The 25,885-nt window shown below is 35.6% G+C and overlaps 1 protein-coding gene across 9 annotated transcripts in view; it reads right to left on the minus strand.

The window, feature by feature from the left end:
• AP3B1 (adaptor related protein complex 3 subunit beta 1) overlaps positions 1-25,885 on the minus strand; it is a 281,299-nt gene that overhangs the window by 13,127 nt on the left and 242,287 nt on the right. For 8 of the 9 annotated variants that reach the window (XM_036278963.1, XM_036278966.1, XM_036278970.1 and 5 more), the window contains 3 exons: positions 25,548-25,779; positions 20,178-20,262; positions 4,085-4,182 (listed from right to left, as the gene is read on the minus strand). In XM_036278963.1, the coding sequence (XP_036134856.1) occupies positions 4,085-4,182; positions 20,178-20,262; positions 25,548-25,779 (415 nt within the window). Of the gene's footprint in view, positions 1-2,561; positions 2,599-4,084; positions 4,183-20,177; positions 20,263-25,547; positions 25,780-25,885 lie in introns of all 9 variants that reach the window. The other variant, XM_036278972.1, reaches the window with a different exon arrangement.

The raw sequence follows: 25,885 nt of genomic DNA on the forward strand, positions 1-25,885 counted from the left end.
TAAGTAAAGCACAGTGGCTGCTGACATAACACTGCTGAGAGATGTGTGTACTCATTTAGGATTTAAACCTTCTCCATTAAGCTCTATTGAAGAGCAACTGCTGAATAAATGAATGCAACTATGTTTATGTTAAAAGCCTGTTTCCCGCAGCATGTAATTAAAGGAAATGTTGTACAAAGCCAGTACTTTTGTCAAGCTCCTGTAAATGGAAAGATGGATAGCACTCAGAGAAGTGAATGCATTGCTTCATATTTAACCTTAACACTCTTGTCATTAATGGTTTGTCTAACTTGGTCCATAAAAGACAAGGTACTGCTCCATTGAAGTAAAATTAAAAAAATCAACTAAACCATGCTTTTCAGAACAGAAGATTCATTATCGTCAGCTAATGTATTGGCATAAAGCAAAGTAACATCCTATCAAGTAAGGCACACATTCAATCTGCCTTCCCACCCCCCTTTATTTTTAACTCATGCTGTTTTATTGTTATAGGCAATTTGTACCACTCAGCATGACAGTGTAAACTGAATCAAGATTAATTTACATGCAAAAGAACACTTAGGAGAGCAGCATGGTAAGCAAATGTATTGTCTCGATTGCTGAGGTGGAAAAAGAACCTGGAGAGAAAAAAAGGTGCTCTAATTAAGGGGCATCAAATATGATTGCTTGTGGTAGTTAAGGGCCAGAAAATAGTAAATGTCTGACCATTTAAAGAATTAGCATCTTGCTAGCTAGGAACCCATAAGATGGATGCATAAATCATAATAAAATTAAGTAAACATTCTAGATTTCTTAAAACAGAAATTCTTCTAAATGAAAATATATCAGGTATTCTTAAATTAACAAGAAAGAAAATATGCCCAGGTATCATTAAAAGTTTCTCTTATAAAAACATACTCTACACACTATATAACCTGCTCATACAGAATAAAGGTAGTTACTGGAAAAATATTTAAAAATTATAAGACCATAGAATTTGTTGCGCCATTAGAATTTATCTAAATTTTAGTGAGGCAGTGGACAACATTTAATTTAGGTTAATCAGTTGTAATTAACTGCTAAAATTTTAGCAAATCAAACAATATAAAAAATAAATTCTTTCTAAGTTTTATATTTCCAATTTAATTCATAAGAAGAAGATAAATAAGAGGAGGTAGTCTGGAATAAGCAACTGGCTTAGGTCTCTTAAATTAAGACTGCCCCAAGAAACTAAATTAAAATTGTTTAAGTAAAAGAGATCTCATGTTATTTATAGTACTGAAATGATCCCACACCCAGATCATTAACTCATTTTGCAAGACTCAAAAAACTCAAAGCAATACAAAAAAAAAAATCATGCTTCTGGTTATTCATAATATGAATACTATGAATATAAATAAAATGAATATATAAGATAAACTAATCTTTCATTTAGTGCTTTGACTATCAACCTTATAAACATGCATCTTTAGCAGTGAAACTCTCAATGCAACTGAGAAAAAGTGATGATAGATCAAGCTGTACATTAGAAACAAAACCTTTTCATTAAAAAATTAATATAATATGTACAATTTGTTACAAGTATTCTTATTTATTATTCAGACACTTTTAAATTGGGTACATCTTCAGTATAAAATAGAACTGTATTCCTCATTTTAATTTATATTTTTTCAGTTAAATCCAAAAGACTAGATTTAATGAATTTCTTTAGTCTTAAGATCTATGCCCTGTGAAATGAGATATTAAGCAACTTCATTTTATTTAAAGTAGAAATATAGGTTAAAACTAGCGTGTAATGACACACAGAGACAGTTCTCAAATTTAGTGGCATTTTGCCTTCCAGAAGTTTGGTTTGATGAAAATTGAGGACACTGAGTTTATTCTGATTTAGGATTTTTGGTTAGTGAGTCATTTCTAGATATCTTTATGAAATAGGCTGAGCTCTTCCTTGATTAGCATAACAAACAAATACATGTGTAAAGTTGAGAATTGAGACCTTTATTACCAAGTCAGTTGAAATCTACAACTAAAAAGATGCTATTAAAAATACTCTTTAAACCTGTGGTGAATTTGCAAGCATCAAGTCCCATATCAAAGAATGAATTCAGGAAGACAGAAAGAATGATACAGAAATGCCAAGAGACTTGCAAGAATTTACAAATACTTCATATAAACAAATTTTCAAATAGCTTTATTCAGAGTAGCCTTTCTGCTCTATTAAACACAGCAAACAGCTGCCAGATTTATTCAGACAAATAATCAACAACCATAGAAGTAAAATGGCAGAAGAAAAAGGAATTTTGGCAACAGCTCCACAGAGGAGCACAGCTGCTCTCCAAGCGCACCTCTCCTCGCGTTTATGGTTCTGAATGGCTAGTCAGGGAAAAATCCCTGTCACAGCAGAGCACAAAAAACTTGATCAAAATATCAAGTATTCTAAACCAAAGCTGAGGGAGAGAAAGGGTATAAGATAATCAGCTGCTTTAGACCTACTTTAGCTGCACTTTTCTAAGAAAAGGAATATCCCCTTAACAATAAATAAATGTACCCAAGCCTTATTCAGTCACTTGTGTGCCACTCACCTTGGTTTGCTGAGCAGGTGTAAAGCAGAGAGGCAGGCTTTAGCCAGCAAAGGATAAGAATAGCAAATATAAGAATCAATTCAATTTGTCAATAGAAAAATAAAATTACAAAGATGACTTTCTTCTATAGCAATAATCAACTTCCAAGAAAAGGCAAAAATGAATTTAGTCACTTTTTATCACTTAAAAATAAGGCAGAATAATAAAAGATTACTATTCATTTACAGTCCTGTATAAGATTTTCTTTGTGACAGTGTTCTACAATAGGCCTTTATGACATTGTGGACTGCAAAGACTTACAGTATATATATATATATTCACAGTGTGTGTGTATACTTTATATATATATAAATGTCCTCACCCGAGGACATTTTTCATTTATCTTCAGATAGGACGGGAGGGAGAGAGGGAGAAAGAAAGAGAGAAACATCAATGTGAGAGAGACACATCGAGTGGCTGCCACCTACACGACCCCAACCGGGCCGGGGACAAAATGCAACCGAAGTATGTGCCCCTAGCGGGAACTGAACCTGGGACTCTCTGGTCTGCATGCAGGCTGACGCTCTAACTGCTGAGGCAAACCAGCCAGGGCAAGACTTACAGTATAACCATCCTTGGCACTGTCACGATGGAGTGCCAGGAAGCATACCCTTCTCTATAGGTGCAGATATTTATATGTACCTAGTACTTTCTGGAAGCTTGACAATTACAAATTAATGACCTGAAGATGAAGGGATCTTTGTTTGATAACCCCCTCCTCATAGCTTAGGTTCCTATAAACTTTTAAAAATTGCTGACCACATCATTTAAATATGCCCCAGTTTTATAAACGCTATCCTTAATTAGACACATAAATTCAGGCAGTTATTTTCCCTTACTCATACATGAAAAAAATATTTTTATTAGAGGGTATACTTGACTCTGGGGCAAGCACAAGATATTAATACTTCAATTCTGCTGGAAATATTTTCTTTTTAGGTGCATATTTTAATATGTGTTAGTTCTGATACACTAAGACAACACAACATTTCTTTAGCATAGAATTAGGCAAAAAGGAAATGAAGGTATTTTAATGCTATAATTAGGACTTTACTTTGAAGGGTAAGGCATTCTAATGTGTACAGGGAAAAACAGATTAGTAGGGCATGAAAAACAGTAAAAGAAAAACCAGAAATATAACATTTAAAATTTGGTAAGTCCCCAATTTCTGACATTTTCACCAATACAAAAATATATGAATACATTAGGCTGACAAACTACAACTCCCGGAATTGAAAAGTTAATTATGAATCAATTTATTATTTTAAACACATATGAATCAATTTTCACATATGCCAGGAATGCAGACAAACATATTTTTAAGGTTATTTTATAAAAGCAAAGCATCAGCAAAAATTGAAAGCATGTACATTGACATCTGTTAATAGCTATGTATATATTGTAATTTATTTTCGAGACCGGCCAGAAAAGGAGCACAAGTTATTTGGGATGTCAGTTTCCAGTAAACTGTAGTAATGTCTCACCTTGCTCTTTCTTAAAATCTTTCTCTGACATGGCCACAGGTAAAAGCAGTTCTCCAACAGGTGGCTGAATATTAACATTGAAGCAATCATCCTTGGTACTAAGGAAAAAAACACATGAAAGCTGACTAAACGCTTAATAAATAAACATTCTTAATACTAACCAGTTAAATAGTATTAATACTAAGCAGTTAAATAGGTACGATTACAGCATATGCCACATAAAGTATTAAGATCTTCTTGGCTTAAATATCACGGTTAAAAAGGATTGAAAAATTTCTCAACACTATTTACAGAGAAATACATCTCTTACCTCAACGGGAAAACTCCCCACCCAAATATGCAGTTACAGTAAATACCACTTGACATAGAACTTTTATAGAAATAAGTAAGCAGCAAGGGTATGTATTCACTATTACCAGATGAACACTTACGCAGCTTACAGAGTAGAGAAGTAATATTTTATCTTTACTTTGTGTGCTTAAAAGTGTAGAAAATGGAATGCTTTTGTCTTAAACGGTTAAGATTTCTATTTTAAAGTGTTAGATGAGTGTTTTTGTTGTTGTTGTTGTTAATCCTCACCTGAGGATATTTTTCCATTGGTTTTTTAATAGAATGGAAGTGGGGCGGGGGAGAGAAACATTGATGTGAAAGAGACACATTAATTAACAGCCTCCCACACAACCAACCAGGGCTGGGGATCAAACTTGCAACCCAGGTATATGCCCTTGACCGGGAATCAAACCCACGACACTTTAGTCCAAGGCTAATGCTCTAATCACTGAGAAAAACCGGCCAGGCCTAGTTTTTAATAAATAAAATGGAGTGACCATACTGTGTTTAGATATGTACTAAGAAAATAATACCTCATTTGCAAACTTGCATTCTTAAAAAAAAAAAACCCTCATTTTTCAGTATGTGATTCACTGACATTATTGATGAACATGTGACGGAAGTTATATCCAAATACAGAATATGAAGAATTTACCAAAGACAACTTGTACTTGTATCAGCTAGAAAAACAACACTGAGTACGTGTATTCATTTAAATCTTGACACTCCTCTTTACAAAAAGACTAAAACTACTTTGAAATGTTTAAGTTACACGTTGATGAGTGTATCAGTTAGGAATGTGGTTGGCTACAAATAAGCAGAGAATCCCACTAACAATTTCTTGAGAAATAAAAGTGTATTGTTTAGTATTCAATGGCCCTGGAGTCACCAGCCAAAGGCTGGTTCAACGGCTTAGAGATGCTGCGAGGCGCCCAGGTTTCTCTGCTTTCAACCCCACTATCTCTAGTGGGTTGGCTTTCACTCTCACGGCTGCCACATGGCTGCTGCATCTCCTCCAGGTACCACTTTTACATTCTACTGAAGAAGGAAGAGTGATAATGGAAGAGGAGTGAATAACAAAGCCAACCAAATCCCTTCCTACAGGACGCCCACTTTGTGTCAGAGCTGGGCCAGTGGCTAGGGAGAAGGGGATTGTGGGTAAGAAACACCAAATATTAGGTTAGGAAACACTTTATTGAAAGGTGAGATAGGAATAAATAATGTAAATGAAGAAAGAAAAGATATCCATTTTTATTTTAAGCTCTTACATATTGTATTTTTGTAAGCTGTCTTACATTTTTATGGAGTAAAGATTAGACTAAAAAAAATTAAGTTTTGAATTATTCACGGGTGGATTGCCCAAGGCAAAACAACACATCCAATTTATTTATTAATTCAATAAACATTTACTGAATACTAACTTGATCCCATGTACTGTGCAAGTATATGGGGGATTTAAAGACAAATGAAATTGGCCCTTGAAGTTCACAAGTCTAATGAGAGATACATTTATAAAAGAATAGTAAGTACTCCGTTAGAAATATGTGGAAAGTGTTATAGGAGGACTGATTAATTCTGCAGGAGGGAAAGATAAGTGTATTTCTAAGAGGAGGGAGAGGGGCATTCTACACTTGTGTTTTGAAAATGGTGGGCAGTGTGACGTGTCAAGAGATGAGGCTGGGGGAACACTGTAAAGAACGTCATATACAGCATAGCCATTTGTCCCAGTCCTCCCCTGACAGTCCCAGTGTTGGCTGTTGTCCTGGGACCCTATTCAGTTAGTGTCTCCTTCCGTTCTCTAGTCTCCTGATCTGTATGACAAGGTCTGTGACTACTTTACTCATATAACTTAAGACAAAGGTGTTCCAATGTTTCTTGAAGCAAGAGGAAACTGCCAGGGACTTCTGACATAGGAAAAAAATGATCCCAAATTCTATTTTAGAAACTCTGGTGTCAATGAGTAAGGTGGAGTAGAGGAGAAATCCCAGGTAGGTAGATCAGTTAGGAATCCAATTTACTAGCCTAGGCAGGGGGTTTTAGCATTGACTGTGTATTTTATTTAATAAATGCTAACAGTGATTTTAAGAGGTAGCTTAAAATCCAATTTATCGATAAGTTAAACAACATGCCCAAGGTCACACAGCTAGTTAGTGTCAGCACCGGGATTTGAAGCCAGGTCTATTCTACTCCCAAGTCTGATACATATATATTCATATTCCACTATACAAGGCCATTCCCTAGGGTGGGCAGCACTGAGCATGGGGACAAGGTGGTATTTTAGACTTAAAAGGGACAGATCTGGTAATGGATGGGAGGAAGAGACTGTGAACCTACTCATGTGAACTACCGAGAGGATGACAACTACTGAAGAAGAGGAGTTTTGGGGATTAAACAAAATGATTTTGCTGTAATCATATTATACTTTGAGCACCAGTGAATCACCCAGGAAGAGATATTTGGCAGATTAATTGGAAATATAAATTAAGAACCAGAATGGAGGTCAGGAAGAAATCAGACTGGCACAGAGAAGAGCTGAAGCCTTATGAGTAGGGAAGACCACACAGGGAGAGGGGTGTTTCAGGAAACAGGAAGAGATGGAAAGCTGGGAAGGACCTGCATGTAAGTAAAAATGGAAGTGTAGGTTGCACTGGGAAGGAGTGGACAGGGAGAGAAGGTGTGTGTCAGATATGGCAAGGAGGAATAAAAAGCAGCAAGATAACTGCTGCCTTAGCAAGGCAGTCCAGATCGGAGGAGGAATGCAGATGCAGTGAGTGGAGGGTGGATGCAGAGGCTTCAGGAGGCAGAGAAAAGAATGCTGCAAGAAACCTGAGCATGTTTAAAGGCTGAGGGGACAGAACCAGTGAAGAGGAAGAAAATCGGAATAACCGATAGAGCAAGGTCTTAAGAGGAGGTAAATGAGGTTGGGATCAAGAGCACAAAAATGAAGTGAATGGGTCAACCTGGAATGGAGTAGGATACTTCTGGAAACAATAGAGAAGGGTGGTTAAGGGAGAGAGAAGTATTGAAGGACACGTGAAGGATGAGACCATGCCCAGTGGGATGGGAGGCTAAGTCACATTGAGAGAAATATGTAAAGGCCGATGAAGGAGTAAATGAATAAGTAGTATACATATGTACACAAACTATATGTAGTGAACCAATTTAGTGTTAAATGTAAAGTTGCAGCTTCAAATAGCTGGAAAAATCAGTGTTCTCCAAAGGGGAAAGCACAAGGGTCTACATTGTGACAGAAAGTCCATTGAGAAAAACCCTACTAATTATGTTTTTCGCATTCCTTTTGAAGTTCTGTTTTTTCTGTACATATTTTACTACATATATAATGTTAGCACAGTGAGAGATACACACATATAATTTAAAAATACATTTGTACATATAGGGAGTGCAAAAATATTTTACTAATAGATGTACACAATTAAAAAGTGAGAGGACCACTGGGTTAAATTATATGTGACTACACTATCTTTACTAGTGTTTTCTGTTTAACTGCAGATGAAATAATCAGCAGTCTCCAAAGGATCCATTTACTCCCCTGATGAAAGGTAGCACACAGCAGTGATGCCCGGGGAGAAGGCTGGGAGAGCGGAAAGAGAACTGCCTTTAAGGCAAATACAAAAATCTAGGTGCGTAAGTAGCAGGTTTAAGAGGAGGGGGGAGGAAGTCGAGAAGGTGACCGCGAAATGTCACTAGCAAGGAGCAATGTGTTAGACACTAATACATGACTCAACTTGACTGAATATGTTTTGCTTTTGTTGCTTTTGGCTAATGTGTGTTTTATTTTCTGTAGTTGTTGAAATGGGTAACAATTATGTAAGAAAATTAGGATATACGTTTATCCAAAATGGGTCTTATGAGGCAAATGTGATAGATTAGGAACACTGGTGTGGTAGATATTACTTGTTGTGTATTTAATGTCTGTTTTTTCTTCTTTCCTGATACAATCCTGGTTTTGTTCAGGTAGACAATGTGTCCAACTGAAACACTGTCTCTCTCTCTCTCTCTCTCTCTCTCTCTCTCTCTCTCTCTCTCTCTCGTAGCTAGGAGTGATCAAGTAACCCAGTTATGACAACGATGCATAAACAGAAGTCTGCTGGGAAACTCTGGGAAAGTTTTGCTTTCTGAATTGACATGGCTCCTCCCTCCACATCACTTATTCCCTTTATTATTATTTTTAAAAATTTTTGCCTGGAATACATATAGAAGCCTGGCAGTAGAGCAGCCATCCTGTGACCATGAGGATGATTGGCAAATACTAATGAAAAGAGTACATGAAACAAAAAGTTGGAAAGACTAACACCCTTGAAGACATTGTGGAGCTGCTCCAGCAGCTCTTAACTGCTGACCTCTGTTCATGTACCAGGAAAATAACAAACCCCTCTTTAGTTAATCCACTACAGCTGGGTTTCTGTTACACACACCTGAATGCAAAATCTAACTAACACGACTAATACATAACATACTTTATAAGCCAATTTCAGCTTCTCAGGAAGATTTGGCTTAGACCAGAATAAGATGGAATGTTTATCTTTATTTTGGAATGTTTAAATGAAACTTTACTTTCATTTATGTTAGTGTTTTATGATGTCCTCCAGTTTTTCATGTGCTTCATTTTCTACTATTTTGCCCATTTTTGTAGTTTGCTTCTTTCTCCTTATAGCTTTTCTTTTCCTTTCGCCCCTCTGTTTCTTCTCATTTCCTTTGGCTGAACATAAAGCTAAACACAGATATCATGACATGAATAGGGAATGATGAAAATGGGTAATGATAGATGTAAATTTATTGGACTTAATATTTTACCAGATCAACAACGTACTATTATTAGGCTAGTTACATGGGATAAGATGGTATAATAATTTCAAGTAAAACAAAATTCTACTTGTTATACACTTAACTATAATGCATATATTTGTACTACATATAATCTCATTTCACATACTCCTAGGATCCAAACTAGTCAATTTTCTAGGTATAACCATTGTGGGACTCAAGTTTCCTCATCTATAAATTGAGAAAAATGGCACTTACTTTACAGGCTAGTTTTAACGATTAAATGAAATAGCATACTCAGTAAAGTGCTAAATGATAGTAGATACTCAAAACTGACATTCATTATAGGGATGTATATATGTGTATATGTATATATATAATTTAAGCATTTGCCTAGAGATTCTCATTTATAATTTTACCTATTGCAATGCTTATTTAATTTCCTTTGATAGATCTATTTCTTCAGCACAAGCACCAGTATTTCCCTGGCTTGATACCCTAAAAATGAAACTGCTAAGGTAAAGAGTACAAATATTTAACATTTTGATAGATGCTGCCAAACTGCTTTTAAAAAGCTACCATTTAAAGTCCCAGAAATAATATACAAGAATAAATGTTTTCTCTACCTCCCTAGTCAATGTCAGGTATTAAAATTATTAAAATAGCCCTGGCTGGTTTGGCTCAGCAGTTAGAGCACTGGCTCGTGGACCAGCAAGACCCGAGTTCGGTTCCCACTAAGGGTAGGTACCTTGGCTGCAGTTTGTCCCAGGCCCCAGTTGGGGTTGCGTGGGTGGCAACCAGTCGATGTATCTCACATCGATGTTTCTCTCTCTCTCCCTCCTTCTTTCCCTCCCACTCTATCTGAAGGTAAATGCAAAATGTCCTTGGGTGAGGATCAAAAAAAGAAAAAATTATTAAAATATTTTGCTAATCTGATGGGTGGATGTTTTAATTTCTATTTCCCTATTAGTGATGTTGAACATCTTATGATTATTGGCCATTTAATTTTTCTTGTAAACTACCTACTCTTAGCCTTTCCCTACTTTCCTATTTGATTCTTTATTGTGAGAGTTCTTTATATATTCTAGTTATTAAACATTTGTCTGTTAAATATGCTGAAATACTTTCTCACCGTCTCTCACCTGTTATAGTATCTGCTTTTTCTTATTTTAATTTTCTTATTTATTTTTGTTATGGATGTTTCTCCTTTCCCCACTGATACCCTCCTCCCTGCTCTCACCTCCCCCCATCACAGTATTGTTGTTTATGTCCACTGGTTATGCATATATGCAGAGTTGTTCTTTGGTTTATCTCCCCCCCACAAACCCCTCTGAGTTTTGTCAATCTGATCCCTACTTCTACACTTCTGGGTCTATTTTGTTCATCAGCTTGTTCATTATATTCCACAAATAGGTGAGATAATGTGATATCTGTCTTTCACTGATTGGCTTATTTCACTTAGCATAATACTCTCCAGGTCCCTTTATGTCATCTCAAAGGGTAAGAGATCTTTCTTTCTTACAGTTGCATTGTATTTCATTGTGTAAATGTACCACAGCCTTTTTATCCACTCATCTAAGATAGGCACTTGGGCTGTTTCCAGACCTTAACTATTGTAAATAGTGCTGCCATGAACACAGGGGTGCACATATTCTTTCTGATTGGTGTTTCAGGCTTCTTAGGATATATTTCTAGAAGAGGGATCACTGGATCAAATGGCAGTTTCATTTTTAATATTTTGAGGAAACTCCATAGTGTATTCCATAGTAGCTGCACCAGTCTGCATTCCCACCAGCAGTGTACTAGAGATCCCTTTTCTCCACACCCTCACCAGCACTTGTTTGATGATTTGTTGACGACAGCCATTCTAGCAGGTGTGAGGTGATACTGAGCATTTTTTCATATGTCTCTTGGCCATTTGTATGTCCTGTTTGACGAGGTGTCTATTCAGGTCTTCTGCCTATTTTTAAATTGAATTCTTTATCTTCCTTTTGTTGAGTTGTGTGAGTACTCTATATATTTTGGAAATTAACCCTTTATCTGATGTATCACTGGCAATTATGTTCTCCCATACAGTGGGTTGCCTTTCCATTTTGATGATTGTTTCTTTTGCTGTGCAGAAACTTTTCAGTTTGATGTCATCCCATTTATTATTTTTTTTCTTTCTCTTGCCCTAGGAGATGTATCAGTGAAAATTCTGCTGCATGTGATGTCTGAGATTTTGCTGCCTACATAACTTCTAGGATTATTATGGTTTCACGAGTCACATTTAAGTCTTTTATCCATTTTGAGTTTATTCTTGTGTATGGTGTAAGTTGATGGTCTAGTTTCATTTTTTTGCATGTAGCTGTCCAATTTTCCCAACACCATTTATTGAAGAGGCTGGCTTGACTCCACTGTATGCTCTTGCCACTTTTGTTAAATATTAATTGAGCATATTGTTTTGGGTCAATTTCTGGGTTCTCTGTTCTGTTCCACTGATATATCTGCTTGTTCTTGTGCCAGTACCAGGCTGTTTTGATTACAATGGCTTTGTAGTATAACCTGATATCCAGTATTGTGATCCCTCCTACTTTATTCTTCTTCTTCTTTATCTATCTTTCTTTTTCTTTTCTTTTCTTTTTTTTTTTTTTTTTTGCATTTATCTTCAGATAGAGCGGGAGGGAGAGAGGGAGGAAGAGAAAGAGAGAAACATCAATGTGAGAGAGACACATCGACTGGTTGCCACACACACGACCCCAACCGGGCCGGGGACAAACTGCAACCGAGGTATGTGCCCTGAGAGGGAACTGAACCTGGGACTCTCTGGTCCACGGGCTGACGCTCTAACCGCTGAGCCAAACTGGCCAGGACTGCTCTTCTTTTTCAAGATTGCTGTGGCTATTCGGGGTATTTTTTGGTTCCATATAAACTTTTGGATGATTTGTTCTAATTCTGTGAAATATGCCACTGGTATTTTAAAGGGGACTGCAATGAATCTATAGATTGTTTTGGGTAGTATGGATTTTTTTAATGATGTTAATCCTTCCAATCCATAAACAAGGTATATATATATATATGCTTCCACTTTTTTATATCTTCTCTATTTATTTTTTTAATGTCCTGTAGTTTTCCATGAAAACTACTTAACTTCTTTGCTTAAGTTTATTCCTAGGTATCTTCATTTTATTTTTCCTTCTTGTCTGATTGCTGTGGCTAAGACTTCCAGTACTATGTTAAATAAGAGTGGTGAAAGTGGACATCCCTGTCTTGTTCCTGTTGTTAAAGGAAAGTTTTTAGTTTTTGCCCATTGAGTATGGTATTGGCTGTAGGTCTCTCATACATGGCCTTTATTCTGTTGAGGTATGATCCTTCTAGTCCCACTTTGCTGAGATTTTTCGTCAATAATGGGTGCTGGATTTTGTCAAATTCTTTTTCAGCGTCAACTGATATGATCCTGTGATTTTTATCTTTCACTTTGTTTATATGGTGTATCATATTTACTGCTTTACAAATATTGTACCAGCCTTGCATCCCTGCGATAAATCCCACTTGGTTTTGGTGTATAATTTTTTAAAATATACTGCTGGATCTGATTTGCTAAGATTTTGTTTAAGATTTTGGTGTCTGGCCCTGGCCAGTTTGGCTCAGCGGTTAGAGCGTCGGCCTGCGGTCCGGAGAGACCCGGGTTCGGTTCCCGCTAAGGGCACGTACTTCGGTTGCAGTTTGTCCCCGGCCCTGGTTGGTCGTGCGGGTGGCAGCCACCCGATGTGTCCCTTCACGTCGATGTTTCTCTCTCTCTCTCCTTCCTCTCTCTCCCTCCCACTCTATCTGTACAAAAAATGGAAAATATCCTCGGGTGAGGATAAAAAAAAAACAAAAAAAAAAAAAAAAAAAGATTTTGGTGTCTGTGTTCATCAAGAATATTGGTCTGTAATTTTCTTTCTTTGTAGTGTCTTTATCTAGTTGTGGGATTAGGATTACGCTGGCCTCATAAAAAGAGTTTAGAAGTCTTCCTTCTTCTTTAATTTTCTGGAATAGTTTTAGAACAGGTGATAGATCTTCTTTGAATGTTTGGCAAAACTCACCTGTGAAGTAGTATAGACCAGGGCTTTTGTTTGCTGGGAGCATATTGATTACTGCTTATATCTCCTTAATTGTTATTGGTCTGTTTACATTTTCTGACTCTTCCCAGTTGAGATTTGGAAGATTCTATGAATTTGTCCATTTCGCCTAGGTTGTTGAATTTATTGGCATATAATTGTTCATAGTATTTTCTTACAATTCTTTGTATTTCTATAGTGTTAGTTATTACTTCATCTCTTTTGTTTCTGATTTTATTAATTTGGGTCCTCTCTCTTTGTTTCTTAGTGAGTCTGGCTAAAGGTTGATCAATCTTGTTCATCTTTTCAAAGAACCAGCTGTTGGTTTCATTGATCTTTTATATATATTTTTAGTCTCTGTGTCATTTATTTCCACTCTGATATTATTTCCTTCCTTCTATTAACTGTGGGTTTTTCTTTTTGTTGTCTTTCTACATCTTTAAGTTGTAGGATTAGATAATTTATTAGAAAATTTTCTTGTTTCTTGAGGTAAGCCTGTAATGCTATGAACTTTCCTCTTAGGACTGCTTTTGCTGTGTCCCATATATTTTATACCGTTGTGTGTTCATTTTCATTAGTTTCCAGGAAGTTTTTGATTTATTTCTTGATCTCACTGGTAACCCATTCATTGTTTAATAACAAGCTATTTAGCCTCCATGTGCTTGAATGTTTTTTAGTGTTTTTATTGTAATTTATTTCCAGTTTCAGAACATTGTGATCTGAGAAGATGCTTGATATGATTTCAATCTTCTTTAATTTATAGACTTACTCTGTGTCCTAACATGTGCTCTTTGAGAATATCCTGTGTGCACTTCAGAAAAATATTTTTCTACATAAATATCTACCTTCCTCTTTGATTTGTCAATTTCTGATGTGTGTATTAAAATATACTATGGTTGCCCTGGCCGGTTTGGCTCAGTGGTTGGAGCGTTGACCTGCGGCAGAGAGACCCGGGTTCGGTTCCCACTAAGGGCACGTACCTCGGTTGCGGTTTGTCCCCAGCCCTGGTTGGTAGTGCGGGTGGCAGCCACTCGATGTGTCCCTTTCACGTCAATGTTTCTCTCTCTCTCTCTACCTCTCTCTCCCTCCCACTATATCTGAGCAAAAAATGGAAAAATGTCCTCGGGTGAGGAAAAAAATAAATAAATAAAATATACTATGGTCATGGCTTTGTCAACTTCTCCTAGCATTTAATAGTTACTGCTTATATATTACAAAGCTATGTTGTTGAATAGTTTATAACATATTTTTGTGGAAGATTGCAATGAATAGGAATTTTTAAAAAAATCTAAATGCTTTTAAAATTTTTCTAGTGTTACTATTGTCCTGTTTTCTTATAATCTACCTGATAGTGCCCTGGCCGGTTTGGCTCAGCGGTTAGAGCGTCGGCCTGCGGTCCTGAGAGACCCGGATTCGGTTCCCGCTAAGGGCATGTACCTCGGTTGCAGTTTGTCCCCGGCCCTGGTCGGTTGTGCGGGTGGCAGCCATTCGATGTGTCCCTTTCACATCGATGTTTCTCTCTCTCTCTCTGTTCCTCTCTCCCCCCCCCCACTCTACCTGAACAAAAAATGGAAAAATGTCCTCGGGTGAGGATAAAAAACAAATAATCTACCTGATAGTAAACATATTCACACATATACATATATTTAATCTTTTATTCTCAATTTTTCTTGGCCATTCTCTTTTAGGTGGAGTTCTTATAAATACCATATGTTGAGTTTTGTTACATGTTTAATATAAGTGGAATTTTATCTACTGACATGAATCATGATAACTAGTATGTGCAGTATGTGTCCCCTTCCAGCCATTTTATGTTGTTTTCTATTTATCATGCTGTCTTCTCCTCCCCTTTGTTAAAATGATCAAATTTTAATCCCTCCTTTTCTTCTGGTCTCTAGATGTTGCAAAGTTATAATACATCTTATTTGTATTATTTTAGTGGTTAGCTTTAACATTTTAAACACAAAACTTCTTTTTACCCTCAATTAATCCTCTTGCCAAACATGGTAAGAACATCTTCTCCCACTTGTCTATGTTGTGATTTTGGTTCTAGTTTATTATTAAAAATTATTTTTTTCTTTAGGTATGAAGAATTATTTTTACACATTGATAGATTTTATAGGTAGAATTCTTTGTGTACTACTTTTTCACTTTTTTCTCAGTCTCAGATTTAAAAAAATTCTACTACAGTATATCTTTGAATAATCCTTTTAACAAAGGGTCTGTAAGTGATAAACTGATGGAGTCTTTGTCTGAAAACTGTTGACTTAGTTTCCTCAAAAATGTAAAGATCATGTTCTTTGCCTTCTGGCCACCGGCACTGATAAGAAATCTGATTCCATTTACATTCTTTTTCATTTTTAGGCAAGCTGCTTTTTTCCTCCACTCTAGAAGATACTAGAGTGGTTTTCTTCTTATTAATAATGTCATCAGGATGTGGTCTTATTGCCAGTCACTCACATTCATCCTGTTTGGCCTTTGAGGGGTCCTTTCAAGCATAAGTCTTACGCATTTCTATTGCTGGGGAAATTTTCTTCTATAATTTATTTCTTTAATTATTTCTTCCTTTCATTGTCTCTTTTCTTTCCTTCTACATCTCTTATTACATGAATTGATTCTTTTAACCTTCCTTCTATATTTTCCATTCTGTTTTTTGGTTTGTTTTTACTCTCTATTCCAGTTGATTTCATTGACTCCCTTTTCCAGAACAACAAATCAGTATTCAGCTGTGTCCATTCTACTATGCATCTACTGAATTACTTTTGGCATTATGTTTTCAACTTTCCAAGAATACTTGTGTGTTTTTTTACATGTTAACAATTTTATTAGCTTTACTTTGAAGATTTGGAGAATAAAATCAATGTACAGTACTTACTACAGTGCATTTTCCATTCTATCTACTAATGCCAATCATGAGCTCAATGCTATTTACCCTCCAGTTTGCTCTCATGCCTGGCCTTTGAACCTCTCTCTTTATTCTCTCTGACATTGTCCAATTCTCCCCTTTCTTTCCCAAACTTATTAGTGTTCTTGATCATCTGAATTCCTGACCCATAAAATCACGTATAATAAAATGGTTGGTGTCTTAAGCCATTAATTTTTAAGGCTTTATTGAGGTATAATTGGTATGATAACTACACATGAGTACTTTAAAATTTTCCTCACTGCTCCTTTTCCTTTTTTCAATCCTCACCTGAGTATACTTTTTCCCATTTATTTTCAGCTAGAGTGGGAGGGAGGGAGAGGAAGAGAGAGAGAGAGAGAGACTAGGCTTAATTAACACACACAGCAAGTTTGCTACTCATTAGCTATGCGATTTTAGACAAGTTTCTTAATCTTCATATGCCTCAGTTTACTCATCTCTAGAAAAGGGATAATAGTAATATTTATCTCACAGGAGTGTTTTATGAATGAATTAAATAAATTAACACACATGACACAAGTGCTTAGACAGTGCCTAGCACACTGCAACTGCTTGATAATGTGTTAGTGAGTATTATCACCATGGGTCTCCTCTCTCCTGGTGGGCTGACTGAAGTTTTCTTAAGTGGGTGAGATGACTTGAAGTTGGAAGGCAGGTAGGCAACGACCTTATCCCTCCAACAGACATAACATTGGATTTATCCTAGTGGCAGAGGGCTTGAGAATATTACTCTGTTAAATCAACTGAGTTTCCATCTCATCTCTAACCATCCCTGGCTCCTTCCCACAAACTCAAACCCTGTTGTTCTCTTAGACTCCCACACCCACACCAAAAGTCCTTCCTGACAAGTAGTTCACTTTCTTTATAGTATAATTCTTAGGTTTACAATTAAATGTGTATATTGCCTGCTGCTAGGGGTCAGGTTGGAGAATTGGAGGTTAGAAACAGTTCTTTAATTCCCTGATAACTGTGTTACCCTAACTTTTCTTTTCACTAGTTCACACTTTGTGCTTGATATTCTGCCAGATTTGTTCTTACCATTGCAGTAATTTCCTCCCATGAGTGTGGGCTCTATGGTTTTTATTTTCTCTGTTATTGTTTATCTGCTCTCATTTGCTAAGTGCCAATAATTCTTCACAATTTCTGGTCAGCTAATGGCTTTCTTTCGTTAGTGCACATTCTCTTTTTAAAAATGTATTTTCTGTCTCTTTAATGCATTTGGGCAAAAAGAGGGGTGGATGCTAGAGCTCAGCCCTCTAACTTGAGTCAAACCATATTATTTTCATACTAGTCAATATATTAATATCTGCTGATTACAAAGACAAGTAGTGTTTATGCAATGCATCTACTTTTAGAGAGAAAAACATTCCTGTATATTATACAAATTTTCAATCTCAATAAATTTAAGCAAGGACTTAATTTGATGACCATTTAAAATGCAAAGCAAAAGAGACATTAACACATCAAGTATCCATGTTACTATATAGCTACATATAATAGTGCTTTCTATGTATCTAGCTATCTATCTACTGTATCGTATAACTAATGATTTAGAATTAATCTGGAAGCTAAAGTAGGATCATTTTACTCTTATGTCTTTTCTTTTAATAAACAGAAGTATACCTGACAGACTTATAGTCCATGTTCTCAGCATTTCTGAAGACTTATCAAATATGTCCTTATTACCCATAATTTTATGTATTGATTTATATAATTTATTTCAAGGAAAAAAATTCAGTATCAGCCATTCTTGACCCCCCACCTTTTATTGAACCAAGACTAATACAGCACACATCACTAAGCAAAAAGTGCTATTTACTATGCAAAAGGCACAGTCAGTGATTGGCATCTAAGACCAATTGATCTACCCATTACCACTATCTCCCTACCCCCACTAGCACTACTATGAAGCTATTGATTTAAACACTGTCGATCGGTTTCCATTTTCTGATTTTGGGCAGGCCAATTAAGAAAAGTGAGTAATTGTGATTACACTGGTTCAGGATCAATTACATTTGATGCAAGACAAAGTGTTCTTTTTAGAGCACACACACAAAAATAATTTTTGATCCAGTATGCTTATGTGCTTAATAAAATCTAAAATAAATAATTAACTTATACCTTGACAACAGCAAAACATATTAATATACATGCTTAAAATAAGAAAGGCTATTTTCTTTGTAAAATACATTCATCATTTTCCTAAAATTAGTTTAAGAGAAATTGAGAAAAAACTGTTCGTATACACTCCCCAATGTAAGATAAAAATCAAACACTATCTACATATTTATCTTTAAAGGGACTTAATTGTGAAAGATAAAATGCAAATCTTATCCAAAGGACTATAAAGAAAATCTTGGTAATGAAAATACAGTGTTCTTTTAAAAAAACAATTAAAAAAACCCTCCTTACATAGAAATATAAAATATTCTTTAGATAACTTGATAAGAAAAAAATAATTCTTTTAGTTCTTACTTTTGCCCTAACTTGGTGCATGAGCTTTGTCATTGGGCTCACATTGTCGAAATCATTAAAATGAATATACCTCTGGTGTTGGAGGCAAATCTATTTAGAGTGATGTTACTCATAGTCTTGTGCTCAGTAATATTGATCTGTGTTGTCTAATAGAAAAATAATAAACAATTACTAGGCAATGTTGGGAAAAGTAATCAGTTTTTATATATCACTAATATAGCAGACCTCCCAAAACATAAAGGTGATGATCTGCATAAAATCAATGTGTTATGCTACATTGCTTATATTCATCATTGCAGGTTCTCAGCAATAAGTGGTACAATATTAGGCCTGAATTACTGGTAAAATGAAAAGTCATATGAAAAAGTAAGGTTGACTATATTTAACTATAAACTTATTTTCAAATGTCTATTTCCTAAACTTGGAGATTTTTTATCATAACAAATTCTGCTTTAGCTAGTTAAAACTTAGATAAATAGTGTTGGCTGGTTTGGCTCAGCAGTTAGAGCGCTGGCCTGTGGACAAAGAGTCCTGGGTTCAATTCCAGCTAAGTTGTGGTTCATCTCTGGCACTGGTTGGGGTCGTGTGAGTGGCAACCAGTTGTGTCTCTCGCACATCAATGTTTCTCTCTCTCTCTCTGTCCCTCCCACTCTGTCTGAAGATAAATGTAAAAATATCCTTGGGTGACAATTAAAATTAAAAAAAACTTAGATAAATAAAGTGTCTCATTTCTTTTTAGAATAAAAACAGAGCAACTTCAAATCAAAATAACAAATCATATCCTAGACCAGAAAAATACAAAAAAGTTCAAAGATAAATAAAGATGCATAAATATAAACTTTGTACTAACTGCTAGTAGTTTCAGGATTTCATTAGAAATGTATAAAACATTATATAAAAACAATTAATAATGACAAAACTCAATCCTGGAAAAAGCTCCTTTGAGTGATATTCACCTCTGAAACCTTTGCCAACTGCATATATGTTGTTTTGAATTTTATCAAAAGCAGTTTGTAAATTAAATTAAAAGGGGGAAATGTATGGGTTTTAGGTACTGACAGAATCAATAATTCTCCACTTACGAAGCTCAAGATAACATATAAGATGTTTAAAAAGGTATCTTCTCTGGACTATTCAGTAATATTATTAAAGGTTTATTATTTCTCCTGAATTTCTCTCATCAATTTTCTCCTGATTTCCAAAACTGCAGAGTTAGGAGGAGTAAAAAAATTATTTAGCAGTACCTTCTTACTTTGACCAACAAACTATGAATTTCAATCACATATGGCAGACTGTAATGGCTAGCTGATAATGAATACTGAACATATATACATTGTACACAATTTATACAACTATTCCATGGCAGTCTAACTACTGCAAAAGAAAGGCACATTTGTTTAAATGTTTTCTCTCTCAAAGAAAAAAGCTGTTGAAAGCTAAGTTTTGGTCTGCTATCCTTTACAGGTAATATAAGATACAGAAAAACAACTGAACTTACCACAACTGGAAACTGGCAGTCTGAGTGGAATCACAGAAGTCAATACCCATTGAAACAGTAATGGATCCCTCAGGCTCAAGAGATTCTAGGAAATAGATAATTTAGACATGAAAACACAGAGAATGTAAAAATAGGCAAACTAAACACTGAAAACGTGTGTAATGTTTGTAGTTTGGTTAAAATAGTTGCCAAGCCAGTGTGGCTCAGTAGATTGAGCATCGTCCCATGGACTGAGAGGTCTCAGTTCAATTCAGGTCAGGGCACATGCCTGGGTTGTGGGCTTGATCCCCAGTAGGAGGCATGCGGGAGGCAGTTGATAGATGTATCTCTCTCATATGGATGTTTCTATCTCCCTCTTCAAAAAAAATCAATAAAAACATATTTTAAAAAGTCAAATTTAATGATGGCTTATAAGAACACTTTCAGCCCTGGCCGGTTTGGCTCAGCAGTTAGAGCGTCGGCCTGTGGTCCAGAGAGACCCGGGTTCGGTTCCTGCTAAGGGCATCCCTTGGTTGCAGTTTGTCCCTTTCATGTCGATGTTTCTCTCTCTCTTTCTCCCTCCCACTCTATCTGAACAAAAAATGGAAAAATGTCCTCGGGTGAGGATAAAAAAAAAGAACGCTTTCAAACTAAGAATATTCAAGTAAATTATAAAGTAATTTCACTATTCTGCTTGAAGGCTTTCTTTTTCACAACTTAATTCTGCACATATTTCAATGAACATATTATATCATTTTGTTTCAGGAATGTGTCTCATCCTGAGGATGTCATGTTTTACAATACTGTCTTTATAGGCATTGAAGGTGAGGAGGAAATAAATTTAGTCCTGTGCAGAACAACTGTAATGAATTATGGGTGCTTTAAAGAGATTATGTATTTAAAACTATGGAATATTTATATAGATATAAAAAAGTAAATTTTAAACTATGTTCCAAATTTTCCCTAGAAAACAATCAAAATGCAAATATTTAGAAATACGAATTAAAGCAAAACTGGAAGAAATTAATTTGTTGTACTTAGAAAATAATCCAGACAACTGGCATTATAGGAACCAAATGGTATGTCTAATTGTATTATTCAAAAAATTACTGAAAGAAAATTTAGTAAAAGAGATTATCTTGGCGGGGGGGGGGGGGAGGCATTGTATAGATCTGTAATTTCTGAAGCTTAATCTTCAACTAATTATGTATGGGAAATAACTATCAATATATGTACCACAATGCCCCGGCTGGTTTGGCTCAGCAGTTGGAGCGTTGGCCTGAGGACCAGAGAGTCCTAGGTTCAGTTCCCACTAGGGGCACATACCAAAAAAAAATATATATATATATATATATATATATATATATATATATATATATATGTATATGTATGTATATACACACAACACTGATGTTTTTCAGTTGACAATGATGAAACCTAAGGCAATAACAAGATTTTATTCTGTTTTTGATTCCAAAATCTGTCTGTATATTAGAAGAATAATGGGAGATCTTTTTTTTTTATCCTCACCCAAGGACATTTTTGCATTTATCTTCAGATAGTGGGGGAGGGAGAGAGGAAGAGAGAGAGAGAAACATCGATGTGTAAGAGACACATCGAGTGGCTGCCACCCACACGACCGGGACAAACTGTAACTGAGGTACGTGCCCTTAGTGGGAACCAAACCCAGGACTCTCTGGTCTGTGGGCTGACTCTCTAACCGCTGAGCCAAACCAGCCAGGGCTGGGAGATCTTAAATATGTACCTACTTAGTACAAAAATTTACACATATATTATATATTTAAACAAAAACCATCCACTTTTGATTTCCACTTTGCCAGAAGTCTGCAGTGTTAAGTGCACTCATGTTAAACAGTAGCCATATATATATATCCTCACCCAAGGATATTTTTCCATTAATTTTCAGATAGAGTGGGAGGGAGGGAGGGAGAAACACTGATGTGAGAGAGACACATCGATTGCCTCCCACATGACCCTGATCAGGGCCAGGGATCGAATCGTAACCGAGGTATGTGCCCTTAACCAGAATCACACCAATGACTCTTTGGTCCTCGGGCCGGCACTCTAACTTCTGAGCCAAACCAGCCAGGGCAGTAGCTTTATATTTAGCTTTTTCTATTCTGTACATATCTTATTAGAAAGATATAGTTATATTTCAGCAAACACACTGTAATCCAGTAGACTGTGACTATCCTAGGGCTTGTTCATAAGGATAATTTACCATTAAATGTTAACCACAACAGAGAAGATGGTATAGATGGAACAAAAGAATAATTCAATAAGCTTATTATATCAAGAGTATGTTTATGTCTTATAGACTCAATGAAGACTAGGCGGAATAAGAGGGTACTTACTTATCTGATGCTGATTTTTAAATGTCATTGGTCTATTTAATGTTAAGTTGATTTTTCAGGTTTGAATTTCATTTATTTATAAACATAACATTTACCAGGATGCTACACAAGTACCAGAAAACTTGCTGCCAAAAATCTTTGGCAAACAGGTGTTATTGTAGAATAAATAACTATAATAATACTTTCATTTTCCCTAAAGCTGTATCTTATCAGTTCACAGCTCAAGACTATTCCTTACTGCTTTCTTCTGTGCCATGATACACCAGGGTTTGTTCTAGTTTGCAGCTAAACACCACACTGGTAGCAGATGCTGTCACCTCCATAACATGATGGCATTCATGACTTAGAGCTCTCTAAATCATGCACCCTTGTATTTCATTGACAAAGTGACAGTTCTCAAGATGCCTTGCTGACAGCACTCCTTGACATGGTTTGGTATTGTCTTCAGTCTTGAGAGAATTAAATGTGTGTTTAATGCCATGCTAATCCTGAAGGACAGATTATGATCAATGGTATGTTTTATTATATAAATGCTTCAAGAGCAAAATGATCAGCATAAAACTATTCATATAGTGAATTTTTATAATATATGAAGCCTACTACACATTGGGGAAGTTTACTCAATCAAGTGTCTTTATTTGGATACTTCTCTGAATCACTGCTATATACATGAGAGGGTTATATAGAAATGGCTGAAAAACACAGGCTCTATTATACCACACCATTAATAATGAGAAATGAAATCACACAGGATGCCATCTACTTTGATGCGACAGTTGTTTAGTAACTAGTGAAATCTTAGCTGAACTCGAACGTGTCAATTGTTATCATAAAGTCACCGAACATATTTACTGAACAGCCTATTCCCTCTTTGCATGTGTTTATTTTACATCTCTTATATACTGGTCTCTTTAGGGGAAAATGTCACCTTATTCCTAATATTCTTGCAAGGAATTTAGTTTCATGCTAAAGGCAAGGCAAAATCCAGACAAAAGTCATCACATGTTATAGACGAAACGAAAATAGATTGGTGGCAAACAAGAAATCTGCTGAACTCCTTAACGTATGCATATGTGTTTATTAAATAAAATAGTTCTCTTACCTCCCTTATTTCACAAAACATGAAAATACAGTAATTTTTGTGTGTGGTTTAAGATGTTTCTGGAGGAGTAATTAAGATATATCATACTCTGTAACTCTACTGTAATCTATTAATAAAAGAGACTAGGTGGTGTTACATACAAATATCTACTGCATGAAAAAGAACTCTGTATTTTGAGGGTAATTCAATAAATGCCAATGAAATGAATGAAACATTATAGTCATAAAAATTTGTCCAAGAAAAAAAAAGCCGACTACTATTACTGAGACAATGGTATACGTTCACATTTTATTTCTGTGTTAGGGCCATACTATGAAATTTATTATATTTATTTCTTCTATTCTACATAGGCCAGCAAAAGTTCAAGTCATTGACTCATTATGCCAGCTCAAAGAAATGTTAATACTGTTCTACTGTTTTAACCTTTGGATAACATTTTCAACCTTCAGATAACTCATCTATCAGCTGCTTGACACTTCTTAATTTTTTAACTAGGTAAAAAGGTTGAATTTTAAGCAATCAAGAAGAACACAAATTGTAATATTCACAAAATAATTAAAATATATTAATATATTTATATATATTAACTTTACAAAAAAATTAAAAATCAGGACACTGTATTCTTTACATTGTGTCTTAATTACCAAATTAGTTTTTAAATAAAGGGTAATCAATAATAAGTATGTTCTGAAATCACCTTACTTTATCACTACTTTGGTTACTTATAAAAACTAGCATATTCCATCTACTAGAAAGTGTTTTATTCCTTTGTGTAAAAATATAACACAAAGAATGACTTCTTTGCCAAATGGGTCCTGAAAATTATACTAGAGGATTTAACAAAGTCAAGGAGCTCAGGTGAAGAAAAAAACCAGAACAGCTATGTGAAATAATGAGCAAGAAGGCACAGTCCTGGTCAAAAGGCTCTGCTCACCTAAAGTAGGATAAAAAGGAAGTATTTGGAACTTTCTGATTATACATTTCAAGTATTCAGTGACAGAAACCTTGTATTACTTCTGAGATTTTGCCTGAAGCTTCTCCTAACAAAACTTTAGGGCTGTCTCCATTTTCACAAAATAGAAATAGAGATAGACATTCTATTTATTATCCTATTTTAAACTCAAAGTAAGACATACAATTATCACACTTAATTAAAAGGTATTTTTGGTACAATACTTAAACGTGGAAAGAGATGACAGCTGGTGCGGCAGCATCACGTGGGGCACTGAGGTCCTGGGAAGCTGCGCCCAAGGGGCGGCCCCTCAGCACCAGCTGGAGGCGCTGCATGTGGGAATGCAGACCCAGTGCCACCATACCATATGTTTTATTCCAAGAAAAATGAGATTTCTAGGTTGATTTTTTTTTTAATGTAAAAAAATCTTGATTTTTACATGGTCGAAATAGATTAAAAGTATTTTAAAAACATGACATGTATAAACACCAGTAATACACTCTGGGCTGTTCTATATTTTATGTGTGGAAAAGAAGGCAAGCAGAATAGTATACATCCTTTCCTTCTTCACTCCCTTCCCTTTTCAAGTTAAGGAATGTGAAAGGAAACAGGGAAGGGGAGAAACGGCAGGTACCGCATTAAAAAAGACTTAAAAACCATACAGGAATGAAACTGAGGTAGAGAGGTAGAGGAAGGTGATACAAACAGGTAAAATGAGAGTTCATTTTGATTCTTCAGACCTATCCTTCCATGAATACTGGCATTATCCTTGCTGGCACCTGATTCACTAAGGGCAAAAAGAATGTTTTTATTTTGTATGATAACTTTGTTTTAAAATGGGAAAACAAACATAAACTGAGTATGGTAATAGTCAATGAAATCATATGTATTCTACTTTACTTTTAAAATGAACACATTCAATTATCAAATACAGTTTAAAAGTTTTAATTGAGAATATTTACCTATTGGATTAAAATCATGCATTTCCATGCCTGTAGGAAGTTTTTTTTCACCTATGTGGATATTTTCAATCTTTCGATCTGTAGTATTATTCAATGTTATTTGTACAGAGACCATCTTATTACCAAAAATACAAGGCTGTCTTGAAAAGAAATAGTGGGCAGCTAGTCCTTTCCCACTCATTCGATGAAGCAGCACATGAGTTTTCATTGGTACAAACACAGGAGTACTGACCTATGGCACGTTGGAGAAAGAAGAAAGAAGATGAATTAGTAAATATAGTTAATAATTTTCTTAGAAAATACGCAAAAATTTATGACATTAACCCTTGCTTTCCCTA

Source organism: Molossus molossus, unplaced genomic scaffold (genome assembly GCF_014108415.1).
Source record: "Molossus molossus isolate mMolMol1 unplaced genomic scaffold, mMolMol1.p scaffold_m16_p_3, whole genome shotgun sequence".
Taxonomy (NCBI): Eukaryota; Metazoa; Chordata; class Mammalia; order Chiroptera; family Molossidae; genus Molossus; species Molossus molossus.